General features: G+C 44.9%; 1 protein-coding gene across 7 annotated transcripts in view; it reads right to left on the reverse strand.

Annotated features, from left to right (window-relative positions):
- Window positions 1-5,156: 5,156 nt before the first annotated feature.
- MAMLD1 (mastermind like domain containing 1) overlaps window positions 5,157-15,521 on the reverse strand; it is a 245,354-nt gene continuing 234,989 nt past the window's right edge. For 6 of the 7 annotated variants that reach the window (XM_083876310.1, XM_083876312.1, XM_083876311.1 and 3 more), the window contains 3 exons: window positions 9,197-9,343; window positions 7,856-7,937; window positions 5,157-7,575 (listed from right to left, as the gene is read on the reverse strand). In XM_083876310.1, coding sequence (XP_083732436.1) covers window positions 6,557-7,575; window positions 7,856-7,937; window positions 9,197-9,343 — 1,248 coding nt within the window. In that variant the 3' untranslated portion in view covers window positions 5,157-6,556. The remainder of the gene's footprint in view (window positions 7,576-7,855; window positions 7,938-9,196; window positions 9,344-15,521) is intronic. The other variant, XM_083876309.1, reaches the window with a different exon arrangement.

A 15,521-nucleotide genomic window follows, 5' to 3' on the forward strand; every position in this document is an offset into this window, starting at 1 on the left:
ACCAAATTCAAAATACATTAGGTCTAGTGTTAAACAGTTATCATTCAAACTATCTGTGGATGAGAGACTATCTGAATTTTTGGGGTAGGTAAGCTGAGGCAGCCCCTATTTACAGTGACAAGCTCACCACTGGGCTAGAAAGCCTCCTCAGAGGAAGGAAAGGGCTCTACAGAGTAGCAAAGGAGTATTCCACAGCTGTCAGGTGTGAAAACCCACCTCCCACACTCCCAGCTCTCCACTAACAAAGACACACTTTCATTTCTGCAGGCTTCACTCCGAGTGCAGGCTCCAGGGGAGGTCACTGTGCCACAGGATTTGGGGAAAGGTTGTTCCTATTCAGAGGGGTCACTTCAGGGGTAGGACTCCACCTGCTCTCCAAGATGCACAGGTGGCACTTTTGAAGAGTTTGTTTATAGGATTATTGGCCAAGAAGAGTGACCTGCTCATGTTCTCTGCCTGAAGCCCAAACCCTATGGCAGGGACAGGTGTGCCATGTCTCAGAGGTGGGAACAAGGTAATGAGTAAAGCAAAGAACTTGCACAGAGGAGAGGTGGAATCCATGGCTCATCTTCCTCTGCCTACCTGCCAGGCTGCATGCTATCCCTGCTGGAATCAGCCAACTGGTTCTTAAGGTTAGAAAATTAGGACACCAAGTGGCCTGACTCACAGCCCCTTTTTGCCCACAACAAGCCATACAGAAACAACCAGCTTATCCTCCCAGATGTGCTCAGCTACTGGTGGTAACACACAACCCACTGGCCATGAGATGTGGCTTCTGGTCCTGCTTAACTACACTTGAAAAATCCTACTGGTGTCTGCCTGCCTCATTAGGCACCTAAGTATGTTTGGGATTTGAGTCCTGAGCCTTTTGTGCTCATGGTCCCCCACAGCTAATGGACATCATCAACCATCCTGAAAGAGCACAGAAAAACATATATATTTATTAAGGATTGTAAGGCTCAAACAGGGGGTTAATGGGAACTGCTTAGGCAAATAGTGCAGTCAGCTAATAGGTGAGAGAGAAGAGTAATTTATGGGCTGAGAAGAGGAAAGGAACAAGGGGATGCCAGGTAATTCTCTTTGCATGGCTGCCATACAAAGCCAGGAGGGTTGACAAGAAGTCTGTAAACTTGAAATGAAGCAGGTTTCTGCAACTGGACAGTCAAGCACAGCTCTATATCAGCTAAACAAAAAAAAAGACATTTCACAACTTTATAGCTCTGGGCTGGTTTCCCCTCAGGGAGTGAAAATAGGCCAGTCTCACCATCCCTGCCTCTGCCGCTGGTTTTGTCTGTCTCAGTCATCCACCAAACACAGCACAGCCCCAGGACAGGGAACCCACAGGGTTCACTCCTTGAAAAGGGATTAAGGCAACATTGGAACAATTAAAATGTCCTTTTTTAATACAAATCCAACTTTAAGCTTAAAAGGGCATTTCTTTTTTCTTCTCCAGCCAAGTTGTTTAAAGACATTAAACTGGAGAATCAAAAACTTTGATAAAGATAAAAAACAATGTGATGCACAAACTTCAGGAGCTTCTCAGTGGTTTTTGGCTTTGACACATGTTGAGACTGCTAACAGGGTTCAGCCACAGGCCCTTTGGGCTGTGTGGACAAATCACTGCTGTGTCAGTGGGTTGTTTTAATCAGCATGATTAGCTGATTCGTAGCCATGATGCAACCCAGACCACTGTCATGCCAACCCTGAAAAAATGAATAAAAATCCAACCTGAGCTCCAAAAAGTGAAGAAATCAGGCTCCAAGGCCACACCATGTGCATGGACAGGAGCACTTTGCTACACAGGTGCAAGCCCAGCAGCAACACACAGCCCAGCACAAACACATACAGCTAGATTCTGTGTTGGTGCTGAGTCAGAGTCTTAAGTTCTCAGGAACTCCTGCATCTGCTGACCAGTACTTCTAATGTTTTAGCTTGCCCAGGAGAGACCCTTATTGGTGTTTAAAACACCTCACTCTTTTCTAGACTTTTATTATTATTATTTTTAAAATTTGCTATGTATGTATGTATGTATGTATGTATGTATCTATCTATCTATCTATCTATCTATTTATCTATCATCTATCTCTCTCTATGCCTGTATCTATATATCTGTGTATATCTATATCTATATCTATCTATACCTATATCTGTATCAGAGAATAGAAGGAAACAGGCATTAATTTGGAGTTTACCACCAAAACCTGAGCTCAGCCTGAATAAGTGTCTGGGCAGATGTGCCAGGAGCATGGAGCACCTGCCCATCAGTGCAGGTGGCAGCAGAAGAGAGGCAGAGCTGCTGCAGTGGCTGCTGGCCTCATTCCTCCCCCTGTCCTTGCTGCCCTGCAGTACCAGCAGGGAGCAGGTCCCCCCTTGGAGCCACCCTGCACATCTCTGGTGCCTCTCCCACCGTGAGGGTCATCCAGGCAGGACCATGAGACAAGTGCCAGCTTCTTGCCAGGTGCTTGCTCTGCTCCCAGAGAGGTGTAAATCAGGGGGTTACCCTGCAGCAGGCAGTGGAATAGCTCTTGATTTACAACATCCTACACAAGAGGAGAGCTTGACCTTACACTTCAACATCAGTGCAGCTTCCTTTGTTGAAAGCTTCTTAAGACAGACATGTAATCAATCCTGGAGAGCCACTGAGCAGCAGGGCTCAGGTTCTGCATAAGTCAGGGCTATGCTTCCCAGGGAAATCGTCTGATCCAGGCTCCCATGACATCTATTCCTAGGCACTCCCTGCCTGCTGTCTAATGGGAATGAGTGTGTTTTTTTGTTTTTCTTTTGTTATAAATGTGCTGCTTTAGATTAATACAATCCACAAAGAGAATTTTTCCACAATAAGTCTGGCTTATGTATGCTACTAATCTTTCAGTGAGAGAGGCTTTCAGTGAGCTCAGGTCTTTGGAAATTCTGGACTTTATAGGCATTTGATGTTATTTTAGAATCCAAGAGGAAAAGCTTACTGCCTTGCCTCTGTTTTTTCATGGCCATAATTACGAGGGCAGTCTGGTGACGTAACTTGTATGGAAAATAAATGATGGCTTTCAACAGCAAGTGCTGTCAGACACTTCGTTCCTTGTAACTATTTTAGAAATCCAAATTCAGTTTGCACTGCCAGAGCACCACATGCTGCTCTTATTTATGTTTGTATAAATCCCATACTGTACCACTGCCTTCAGGAGCTCTATTGTGTGTTTACTCTGCATGGTGTAAGCCAGAATTTGGCTCACAGTGTAAGTCCATGTACATTTTGTGGGGTGATCTGCTGGTCCAGTAAACACAGCAGGAGAGCTGTGCAGTTATGTTTAGTCCTACAACTCACTAGCCCTCACTAGCTGTAACTATTTGCCTTAATGACACAGACCATGAGAGTGAAGGCAGGATGATACTTTGAGCATTTTCACACTTTTAAACAGAGAGAAGAAAAGACATGGAAAAGTACAGACAAAGGTAGGGGTTTTTTTTCCAGAAAAAACAGACAATTAATTGTCATTAATTGTTACAGCTGACACCAACTAGGACTGCAGTGCTTGAATGTTTGTCCATGGTCATCATGCCTTTGCGCTGCACTTCCCTGTGCCTGTGCTCCAGCCCAAGCTGCTGGCAGACCCAGGGAGAGGCAGCAGCCTTGTGCTCAGGCTGCAACCCAAGCAGGGCATTGGTCATTGTGGTTATGTGCCAACTCTCCAAAAGACATGTTTACTAAAGAGTAGCTACAAATACAACCAGCAAGATAATAATTATTATACTTAGTCCTGTTCTTCTTCTAACAACACCTCTGTGGCAAGGATGGATCATCATTCCCTCTTGAGGCATGAGGAATGGGATACAGAGGGGTGAAAAGCTCTACCAGCTCAAAAGGTAGACACAAAAACCAGAGTGAAAACAACTGTGTACACAACAGAGGTACAAGATAAACTGTTTTCAAAAAATTATGTTGGAAACAATTGGCTTTTGAAGACATCCTCCACACAGTGCTTGTGACCCAAACCAGGCAGAACTGAAAAGATGAAGTGTGTACTGACACAAACAAAATGAAGAATGAAGACATTTTTGCTATTTTTATTAATATCCCAAAGAGGAGCATGGGGGCAGTAGCCTTCTCTGCCATCAGTGGCTGCTGTTCTGCTGGCCTGGAGGGCTTGAGTGCCTCTGGATCCCCAGACCACTCTCTGAAGCTCCCTGTGCCCTGGCAGGACACAGCTCACGACAGAAAAGCTGCTGAAATGGTGCCAGTTTTCACAGCCAAACAAACTCACCTTTGTCCTTACCACAGACTCACTCATGGGCATTTCTCCCCCTCTCTGCTGTCTAGAGGCAAGGCAGCGTTTCTGCCTTACTCAGACACTTGCTGAGTTCTACAGCATGTTTTGGGCAATTGTTTGGTTTCCTTTGCTGGAAAAACTGGCTTTTTTTCTTCCTCGCCCCTGGTTTCATACATGTCAAACTCGAGATGAAGCTGGTTAGGGGTCATTCCCCTCAAAACCTCTGGCTCTGTGGGATCTGCCTTTGCCCTCCACAAGGATCTCTGACAAGCCTGGTTATACCTGGAGGGATGTCCTGCCCATTGCACACCAGCAGCAGAGAATGTGCATGACTTGTTTTAAACCCTGAGCATCCCCTCTCATTTTGACTTTAGGAGCTGTTTTCTGCTGTTCAGCTCTGGAGAACAGGCTCCTAGAAGGACCCACTCCAGCACAGGAATGTCCTTGCCAAACCCCTCCCTCCAGCAAGGTATCTCACCAGGAGATTCCTCAGGCTTTTGGTGCCCACAGTGTGCCTGGGACAAAGGGCAGCAACAACACATCTCCACCAGGAAGCTGGGGTGGTGTCTGGCTCAGTTAAACAGTGGCAATTTTAGCTCCAGATTCTATTTGTGCATTTATTTAACATTGCTAAAGTTTTCCTGTTCTTTCCTACCCCTCCTCTCAGGCTGGCCTCCCCCAGGACAGACACCAGCTCTCCCACAAAACAATTTCTGTGTCAAAGGAGTCACTGCCCTTGCAGGTGTCACACAATGACAAGATCCCCTTCTCACTGCCTCACACTTGGCATTTACACACAAGAACAGTCACTTAAATAAACATGGTGCGATGTTAAAAAAAACCCAAACCAACAGAGATTAATTTCACATTCACCTATAATTACACTTGAAAAGGACAGAGGGCCTCAGCAATCCCACCTTAAAATAAAATTAAAGCCTGCTTAAATTCTCTGTCTGGCCCACTGCTCCTACCAACAGCACACATGCATTTGTACATGTTATTAGATTGACGTTGTAGCATCCTGGACAAATCAAATTAATTCAAATATCTGTGGGTACAAAACGCTGTAGCTGAAAAATGAGCACATAAAGATATGCAATTTTCCCCTGGCAGTTTATTATGGTATGAAGAAAAAAACATTCTGTGCTTGAAGCTGACGTTATATTACAAATGTATTGCGAAATATGATGTGACTATTAAAATATGATTACACAAAGTATGAACATTTTAAGAAGTTTACAGTACAGCGAATCTTTTATAAACAGACTCTTAAATATACAGAGGACAATAGTAGCTGACAGAAAAACATCAAAAATTAACTATTAATGTTTATAGACTTTTCCCCTGAAAAAAAGTCTTACATTAAAACAGAAATTATGAAAAGCCTTAAAACCAGGAACAAATCACCTGTACACTACAAATATACATGGTAGAGGTGCACAAACCAGAGCTACCTTTTTGCTGAAGGGTTCAGTGGCTGGAGGCTGAGCAGTGCCTGCTCAGCACCTCCTGTCCAGTGTGGCCACCATGGGCCACAGCACAGCAAGCCTGTGACCCCGGGCACACAGCTGGCAGCAGCTGAGAGGGATGAGCACACTCTCCTTGCAGGAGCACTGGTGCCTTGTTAGTGGCACAGTGACCTGCTGGAGTGTATCAAGCTGAGAACATGCCCAGGATCTGGCAAATGGATCTCTGCAAGCAGATCCCTGAATGCACTGGGTGCCTGGATGGGACCTGTGTACCAGGTTTGGTCTGCAAGACTAAGCAATGAGGGAATCAGCAGCTTCTTTCAGGGATTTTATTTTGTTTTGTTTTTTAATGCAACTTTTCAATCTTTCCTCTTGATATGGGAGAATAGATGCCACATTTGATTTCTGCTTAGTCTGGTTGCAATGACACCCCTAGATCATGTGTTAAGTTATGTCAAAAACATAAGTATTTTATGCTGTAATACACAGTATTACTGAAACTAACAATATTATTTGCATATTTATAACAAGGTATAATGAAATCCCTATAATAAAACCAAAAGTTATGCTATAGATTTATTTACAGGGAGTCCAGCAAAGAAGTATAAATACTTCTACATTTAAGGTTTAGGAAAACATAATTTACAAAATATTCAAATATATACAGTCATCTGAAAAACTGCCAATATTAAACTTTGATGCAGGCAAAGAATTGGCTGAGTCTATTCCCTCTGTATTGAACGAGGCAGTGGCTTTCACGAGTTGTCTGTTCTGTTCAAAGCCATATGTGTGTTATTTACAACGAGGCTGCTCCTCTCCCAGCTAAACGTGTCCAGAGCTTTGAGCGTGCTGTCCCAAAATGTCATCTATCATTGTCAGATTGTTCAACCACTCCTCGTCGTTGCTGCTGCTGCTGTTCTTCATGAGGGAGTCGAGGAAGTCAGTGTCGCTGCAGTTGGCAGGCATGATGGAATTGCTGTGCTGGGACACAAAGTCATACTGGGGCAGCTCAGCAGTGCTGCCCATCCTGCTGAAGGCGTCGGGCTGCCCAGACGAAGGGTAGCTCGGCGGGCCGAGCCCCGGGGCAGGATTGAGGTGGTTAAAACCGGACACTCCTTGGGGCACCGATTTCATAACATTCATAGCTGGCAACGGTCCCCTGGTTAAATTGTGTCTCAAGTTCTGATTGCTCATGGAGCTCAAGCCCTGGGCAGACTGTGCCATGCTCAGTTTCTGCATCTGCCTGACCTGGATGCCGGGGGCAATCTGATTTGGGGGCACCACGGGCTGCTGGGAGAACGCCTGGCCCGGCGTGCCCGGCCTCACACCCTGCTTGGAGAACACCGTGTTCCCAGAGAACTGCTGCATGCTGCCATCCATTTGGCTTTGATTTGGCATCCTTGGCACAGTGGTCGGCGTCCACATCTGGGCAGACGAATTGGGGTAGACGTTGGGGACCCTGGGCACGCTCGGCTGCCTCAGGTGCTGCTGTGTGGCCGAGTGATTCGCCAAGGAGCCGGAGCTGAAGCCTCCCATCGGCATCCCTGCCTTGGCAGAGGAGTGGCTGTGAACAGTTTGGCACCCCGAGTTCATGCCCAGCGAGTTCTGGCTCGGCCTCAGCGGGATGTTAAAGTCAGAATTAGGTGGGAAAATCCCCTGCTGCTTGCCAGGGTTGTGCGGGATCATCACCATGGTCCCGCTGCTCTGGCTGGCGGTGGCTGGGGCCATGCCCGAGCCCAGAGAGCTCTGCAGCATGGCTGGGTTCGAGGGCAGCATGCGGTGGTTGGGCGGAGGAGCTGGGATCACCTGGTTGCAGTCACCAGGAAGGGGCTGCTGCACGGCTGTGGACAAAGAGACACATTAGCACAGATTCACCCTGGAAACATGGCAGAACCTTTAGAAACTGCTGCTCTGTCTTTTTTTCATGTCAGGGGGGCTTCTCCTTTGTGTTCTTTGTAACAGAGTTATACTGGAGCCATAAGGAAACAGGGGAATCTCATGATACGGGATAAAATGCAAAAAGCTTTTAATTCAGGGCAGAGAATTATTAAGTGTCTCTATTTAACCAGACCTGGCACCTTAAGGATTTTCAGACCATTTTCAGGCCATTTCCTCCCTTACCTTGAAACTGGTTTATCTGCTGAGCTGCAAACAAGTTCCTCTGTTCAGATGTTACTCCCAGCATGTTTTGTCTCTGCTTTTCCTGGAAAACAAAGGGAGTAATAGTGAAATTCCAGTCTCTTGACAAGCAAAAGTGCAGCAGACACTTGAAGTGTAGCCACTATCATTAACAACCTCTCCCATACACCCTTTGCCCCTCCTGTGCTGATGAGATTCAGCCCAGACAGTTCATTTCAGACTGAAACTTAATTTCTCACATTCCCATTCTTGCAAAGGTGTCTGATGTCAGCTCAGCACTGGGAACTGCAGCCTTCAGCAGATGCTGCAGAGGCAGCCAAAGGGGAGCTGGACAAACATGGAGACTCCTGTGTTCACCAGCTTATGAGTTAAGTGTGCTGCTGCTTCTTCAGAAGGCTCTGCCCATGTACACCATCCCCTTGTGTGCTTCTAACCAGAACACAGGAGCCAGGGATCCACAGCAGGTGCTCCCTGAGCAAGGCATTGCTGGGCTGCTCCAGGTGACCTGATTTGAGTCTCCCATTTAGCCCTAGAAGCCACCACTGCACTCACATCCCCGCTGTGACCTGGGGAGCTCTCTGGGAATGGTGGAGCTAACACTCTGTGTTAGAGTGGTGCAAAAAAAGTTGAAGCCAAGTGATGGCAGGGAAGCAGAGCTGGGTTTGAAAGGGGGTTTGATCAAGGAGCAGCACAGGACTTCACTGAAGGTTTTGCTGAGCTACTTCTCATCTCATTTCCCATCCACAGAAATGATCCTCCTTGAGCCAAATCCAGCAGCACATTCAGAGGCACATGGTCAGAGCTGCTTTACCCAATTCATTTGTGGGATTTCCCCATCCTAGCATCCTCACACAGCCTCTTGCAAACCTCCTACAAGGGCTTCTGTTGTTTAGAGAGACCAGTCAAGTCCTGGACAAATTGGAGCCTAACATCTGCTCTGCCAAATCCCCAGGGAACCAGAGAGAGAAAGGCAAGCCTGGAGAACATCTCTCTGGGGCTGACTCACTTCCCAAGCCTCCCTTCTCTGCATCTTCCCACCCAAGTCTGTGGCTGACCAAAAATGATGTCAGGGATGTGGAGGTGACCAAATCCTTCCCTTGCACATGAGGGGGCAGATCTGCACTCAACTCTGGCAAAGCAGCACTTGGCCTTGGCCCCTCCTGGCCTCATCCTAGACTCACCACAGCCTTAGTCTGACTCAGCCTAGCAATTCCAGGGTCACTCTTAGTGTTTGCTGACTGATGATTTCCTCATTCCAGTTAGTCCTGTCCTTCCCAGTGAGGAGGACAGCACAGCAGCCCACAGAGGCACTGGGCATCCTACCTGCATCAGCTGCCTTTTCATGATTTGCTGCTTCAGTAGATGGTTCCTCATGGTGTAGCCATTGACCGTGGCGGGGGCCGGCACGGAGCCACCGCTGGAGATGGAGCCTGGCTCCTGCAACCTGGCAACAATTCCAGCATTCTGATCCTGCCAAGAGAGATGGGGAAAGAAAAATAAAATTAATCTCATCAGGGAGGTAACAACAGAAGCCCTTATCCTCTCTGCTGATGCCCTCTCTTCAGTCTTCAGCTGTCCCAAGGGCAAAACACCTGCTGGACTCACATGGCCCCGTGTGTTACAGCGAGGACAGTGAGAGGTGGGGGAGTATTCTGATTTCTAAGGATCAGCACAAGAAGAAGTGAGAGAAGCTAAAGGTTAATCCAACATTCCTCGTCCAAGGCCACAGAGACTCATTCACTACCACTGCTGGGCTGCCTGGCTGGCAGAAGGGGTGTAAAGCATCACATTTCTCAAAACTTCTCCAACTGTTACACTGAAAGACAGAAGGAAAGGGAAGTTGCATCAGGGTAGGATTTGGCATCTGAATGTAAAGGAAAAACCTACAGGAAAAGAGCAAACTAAAGGTATAGGAACAGTAAAGATGCCAGGTCCCAGAGGGATAAGGAAGATGTGGGCCTGCTTCTTGTGTGTTTCAAGATTGGATGAACAAGAAAAGGTCACTGTGAAAGGAAAGAAGAACATACAAAAATGCAAGGCCAGGTCATGCCTGGGCACAAATCAGTAATAAATGCAGTGAGCCCTGCTCCTGCCTGGCACAAACCAGCCTCTTTCTAAATCCTCAGTGAAAGATCCAAATTGACTTTGACAGCTGAGCTCTTGCCTCCAAAGGAAGAGTACGGGGGGACGAGGGAAAAAAAAATAAATTACCAGAACATGGTGAAGACACAACCCAAAATGGAAAAAGAATTTAAAAAATAATGAATTCTAAATATCTTAGGAGTTGTCATGTATTCAAGGAAATACAAGAGAAAAAGGAGGGAAGAAGTCAAGGCCTCGCTAAGGACAAGATCCTGTGAGTGCTGTACCCAGGAACAGCAGCACCAGCATATTCCCCATTCTCTGTTTTCACATCAGCTTCTATATTATTTATGATGTTTTGTTAGTATTGGCAGGGAGAAGTATGTATATTATATCCAGCATCCTTAGCTGGGCCATGCTTCCTTTGTTTTCAGAATGGAAGCCCACATCCTTTGTTTGGGAATCAATGTTATCAGGAGATAAGCAAGAAGAAAATGGTTGTTGCCTTCTGACATCTGACAATTAGAAACATGTTCAGATGGAGAAAACAGGATACAAGCTATGTTTCAAAGTGGCCAGAAGGAAGCCTTGGAAGGCATTTGTCACCAGGAAAGCTCCTTGAGCCTGGGGCACCTTTCCAGAGGCTCCACCATGAGGAATCATCCAACTCCTTCCAAGACATTCTTTCTAAGAGGGATTACCAAGAAGGTCACTGAAATTACTCATTTTTATGGTGCCTCCTTTTGTTGTAGCACTTTGGTCTATTATGCAAAAGCACAATTGATGAAATGTAAATGCCTGCTAGATAATTTACTAAAAGACACAAACCTGCAGCTCATCACTGCTCTCATTATCATTCCTATTCATGGGCAGTCTCATAAGACTAGATTTTATTACTGGTGCTTTGCTTACAATTCTGCTGGACATCTCTCCTCCTCCTCCTTCCCTCCTACCCATTTTACTCCCTCTCTCCCACGGAAAAAGAGGAGGGGAGGAAAAAAGTAAATATGATTTACTACAGATGTAAATATGAAAGTTCATTTTAAGCTGGAAGTCTGCTTTCATGTCAGACAGGATTCTGCAGCCACAGTTAAGCTTTGAATAATGCAGATTGCCTCTGGGGGAATATTTGAAAGTGGAGAGATTCAGTTTGTGTACTCTGCACATGAAAGATGCTAAAATGTTCATACCACCAAAATCCCTGCCATCTATCCAATTTCCTCCAAACTTGTCTTGTGGCGTGCAGAGGGTCTGTGCTTACTGAAGCACAGGAGTTTTAGTGCAAGGACAATCATCCTGATGTCTTGCTCTGGGCTATTGCATTAACAAGTCATAACATTAAAGTCTCTTCTCCTAATCATGTCCACCTCATTCTAATTTTTCCTAAACATCATCAAGAAAATAATGTTGATTTTTCCATATTATTAATGGTAGAGAAGTGTAAATCACATTATTAATTGCGGCTCTTGTGCTGTGGCACTACAACTGCTTAATTATATGGGATTTTCTGCAGGCACCCTATAGCAATAATGACAATCAGCAAAATTCATTTGCAAATACACCGAATGGGTTGCTGAGTTTTTCCAAGCCAAGTTGTATAACACTTAATTAGCCAGTAAAGAAACAATCTAGAGATATGCAGTTTGCTCTTGGGGAAATTAGGACAAAATAGCACACATGAGAAGCCAAAGAGTGAATTTGAAATCCTGACTTCTATAAGTTCACATTTAGGTTAAGACAAAAAAAGAAAAACAGAAAGGAAAAGGAAAAAGTTCTCTCTTTTCACCACTAGTGGGAACTACTGTATTCCTGTACAATAAAAAATAACCACTCGCACGTCATGACTAAGAATAGCAATGGTGTAGTCTAAAGGACACTGCAATCTGTACCAAAGGTTAATGAACTTTAAACATTTTTCCTTTTCATCACTTCCCAAGAAAAATCACTTTCCTTCCCCTAGTAAAACCAAGCCAAAGCAGCCATAATCTTAACTTGTCTGTAGTTTGGATTTATCTCATTATAAATCTAGGAAAGAGAGAAGGATTCTGGTGCCAAAGCTGGGAATGTTCAAAGTGGGTCCTCCCACCCAAGGGTCCGTGTGGCTGAGCTGTACAGTCCCACTCGAGGGTGCAGAGAGCTATGGGAGGTTCTGAGTCCTTGATTTAAAAAAAAAAAAAAAAAAGGGATTTGAATGTAGGTATCAGGGTTTTTTCTCCATTTTTCCCCTCCCAAAATTCATATTAAAATGGGCAGGATTCCCAATTAAATGGCACACCACCCAGACCTGGAGAGTGCATTTGTGAACACATGTTCCTGTTGCCAGGCAAAGTGTCACAGCAGGTCCAGAGCTCCTGCAGCATTCCCTGGGCTTCCCAATGGGGCAATTTCTGCTCAGAAAAGCCTTGGGGAAAAACTGCACAATTGTGACTTGGTATCTCATGCACTAGTTCTGAGAGCATGGAGAAAAGAGCCAGTCTCCAGGCTTGCAGGAACGTGCAATGCTTCTGTCACTGCTCAGCCCAGTGAAACCCCTGGTCACTGCACCCAGCCTGGGTCTGCTCCAGCAACCACCCAGGAAACTGCTGAATGAGACTGCAAACAGTGCCTCTGAGCCCTGCTATGTGCAGTTATTAACTGACATCCTTCCAAAAATCCACTGATGAGCTCGAGCCCCATCATCTGACTACGTAGAAAAAGCACAAGCTGCAGCAAAGAAGTGCGGAGATGAATTGTCCTGTCTGAACATGGTTGATAAACTTCAGTCCTCAATACTTAGTGAGATATCCAGTAATCACTTCTGTGGCTTCACTTAAGCAAGAATGAGTAAATTTATGGCCCCTAATTCCTCTGAATCCTCATTAACAAACAGTCCAAAAAGAATTTAAAAGCAAGACTTTCTGAGGATCTGAACCAGAGCTGTAATCACTCTTTGGCAAGTATGTAAAAAAACCCTCTAATCTTTAATAAAGAGCATTCATTGTTTTTTAGGACTATGTGAAAACACTCAACTCATTTATCATTATTAAACTTTCTCATCTGCTCTTACGGTGTTAACTCCAAAGAATATAACAAAGAAATTGTACATGTTAAACTGTATTGACTTAAGCCCAGAGCTATTGGAGATGTACAATTTATTTCAGTGAGGGCAGGAAGGGGACTGCAGGCTGCTAGACAGTCTCATTTGTCCAATGCTGAAAAGACAGTTATCTGCACCAAAATGGCTCTTGGAAAGGCACATTTGCTTTATAAGAAATAAGCTGCCAGGTGAGACCATTCAGCATTATGTTAAAGGCTCAGACAATAAAACTAAGTCATGAATTTGAATAGTTAACAGATAGACTAATTAGAGCCTGAATTCTTTGTGGTTCTAATAGATAACCAGGTCACAGCAAGGTTACTGAGAGAGAGGCAAGCAGCACTGCAAATTTCAGGAGATATTTGCAGAGTCGGGGAAGAGCTGCACTCCCTAACTGAAAGCATTAGCAGTGGTGGAGGAACAGAAAAAGGGGCTAATTAAAGGGACTAATTAAAGATACTTCTAGTACCTGAATTTAGAAAGTTTATTCCATTTCAAAAAATGCTGCTGATTTGAGAAATATTCCCTCTACTTCCAATGGGGCGTCCAGCTGAATCCAGTGATTTCAGAGCTTAAACCAGAAGGGCTGTTGAGATGAGCCACAGCACAAAAACAAAAGACCAAAGGAAAAGGGGCACCCAGGGTGGATGTTTGCTCCAAATACACGAGTGGGACAAACTGCTTTTTCCACCAGGTTTGGGGGTTTTTTTGGCAACCAAAGGTAACTTAGTTTCAAATATTTACCACAATACCACAAAGTAAATAAGAAACACAAGAAACAACCAGAAAACCATGGCTACAGGACTTGAGCAGAGCCACTCCTGCCCTGCTCTAAGGCCCTGGTCCTGGGCTGGGGACTCGTGGGTGACCCGTGCTCATGGCAGGGACAGCTCTTCCCTAGGGGTGGGGTGAAGTTTCACCAACCAAGTTTTGTTCTGTATTTTAAGAACATCTGTTACATGCAGGGAGTTCTGTACTCCACTGAGAAAATGCAAATACTAGTTTCAAACTAATGTCCCTGCATTTCCTTGCACTCCCACCTGCCCCCTGATGCATCCTCTTCCATCCAGGAGCCGTGCTGCACCTCTTTGGTGGGGACTTCAAGCTTGGGCAGCACTTTGCTCTGAAGCCCAGGATGAGACCCTTAGGCACAACCACACTACAAATACTACAGGATAAGCAATTAAAACACCAACAGCATTAAAGCTGTCTCACCCAACTTCATGGTTTTAAGAGTTTCAGGACTCAGAATTACAGAGAAGCCACACGTAGACTCTTGGTGTGAAGTGACTTTGTGCATCCCCACAGGAAACCTCAATGCCACCTTCACAAAGAAGGCTCATGGCCCCCACAGCTGTTAATGCACTTAGACACTGAGATAGTGACCTCTGCATACAAATAAAGCAAACAAAATGCAGGGTCAGGTTTCTCAAAGGGATCCTGTCAGCCCACTCAGGAGTGTGATGTCTGTGAGATGCCACTGCCATGTGCTTCATGTGGAAGTCTGGGGTTACCTGTGCCTCTTGCCTCTGCTTCTTGCTGTTAACAAAACTCTCTATCTGCTCTTTGGAAGTTTTCTGCCTTTTTTTCCTCCTCTATTCTGCTCACAATTCAGAGATGCTCTTCAAGATAAAACAGCCTTTCAGTTCAAAAATGCTCCAAAGCTTTCTGTTTGTTTGCGTGTTTGCTTTAGCACAATGTATGAACATTGATAAAACAAACTGTGCAGTTCAGTGGAGCTGGGTTTTTTTTACCCATCTTTCACCCATTTACTTGATACACAAGCATGTGAAATACTGCCAGACTCGAGTTTCTAAGCTTATCTTGGAGGCTGTCAGTCAGGAAAAGGCTTTGTTTGAAGACTGTAAGTGATCCATGGGTATATGGTTTTGTTTAAAAAAAAAGCTCTTAAGTTTTCTGTTCTTTTCATACAGCATGAGCATGTACAGTTTCCATGAAAGGCAGTCCTCCTTCCTTGCTAGGAGTAGTGACAAGATCACCACACCTGGCTAGCAATTTAATCAGGATCTTCTTCCTGCCTCCAAGCAAAGCAGTTGAAACACTGATTTCCCTACGGTTGTTCTTATACTTCATGCTGTTCAAAACAAAACAAAATTCCATCAAAGTATTCAAAGTACTTTTAAAATGCACCCACAGTTCTAATAAGATGTAATCTGACTCCACTTCCTCTCTTAAATAAAACTAATTGAATTAGATACAGCTTTTGTGCAAAGACTTTACCAATATTTTCAGAGCTGGTTTCATCCATCAAAACATGTCCTTAAACAGCAACCAGAGCAACAGAAAGACAGAAAATCTAGAGTGAATTATTGCAATAATGATTTTTCTCTTAGACAAAAAATTAATTCTTCAGCAGGCATGTGGAAATCAAGCTGTGATGCTGTTACCAGCACCAGTGTAGTTATAAGGAACATGGGAAACAGCTTTAGGAGCAGCCAAGAGCTTGAGGAACAGAAGAGCTGTTGTGTA

The sequence above is a fragment of the Zosterops lateralis genome, assembly GCF_965231275.1.
Source record: "Zosterops lateralis genome assembly, chromosome: 21".
Classification (NCBI taxonomy): domain Eukaryota; kingdom Metazoa; phylum Chordata; class Aves; order Passeriformes; family Zosteropidae; genus Zosterops; species Zosterops lateralis.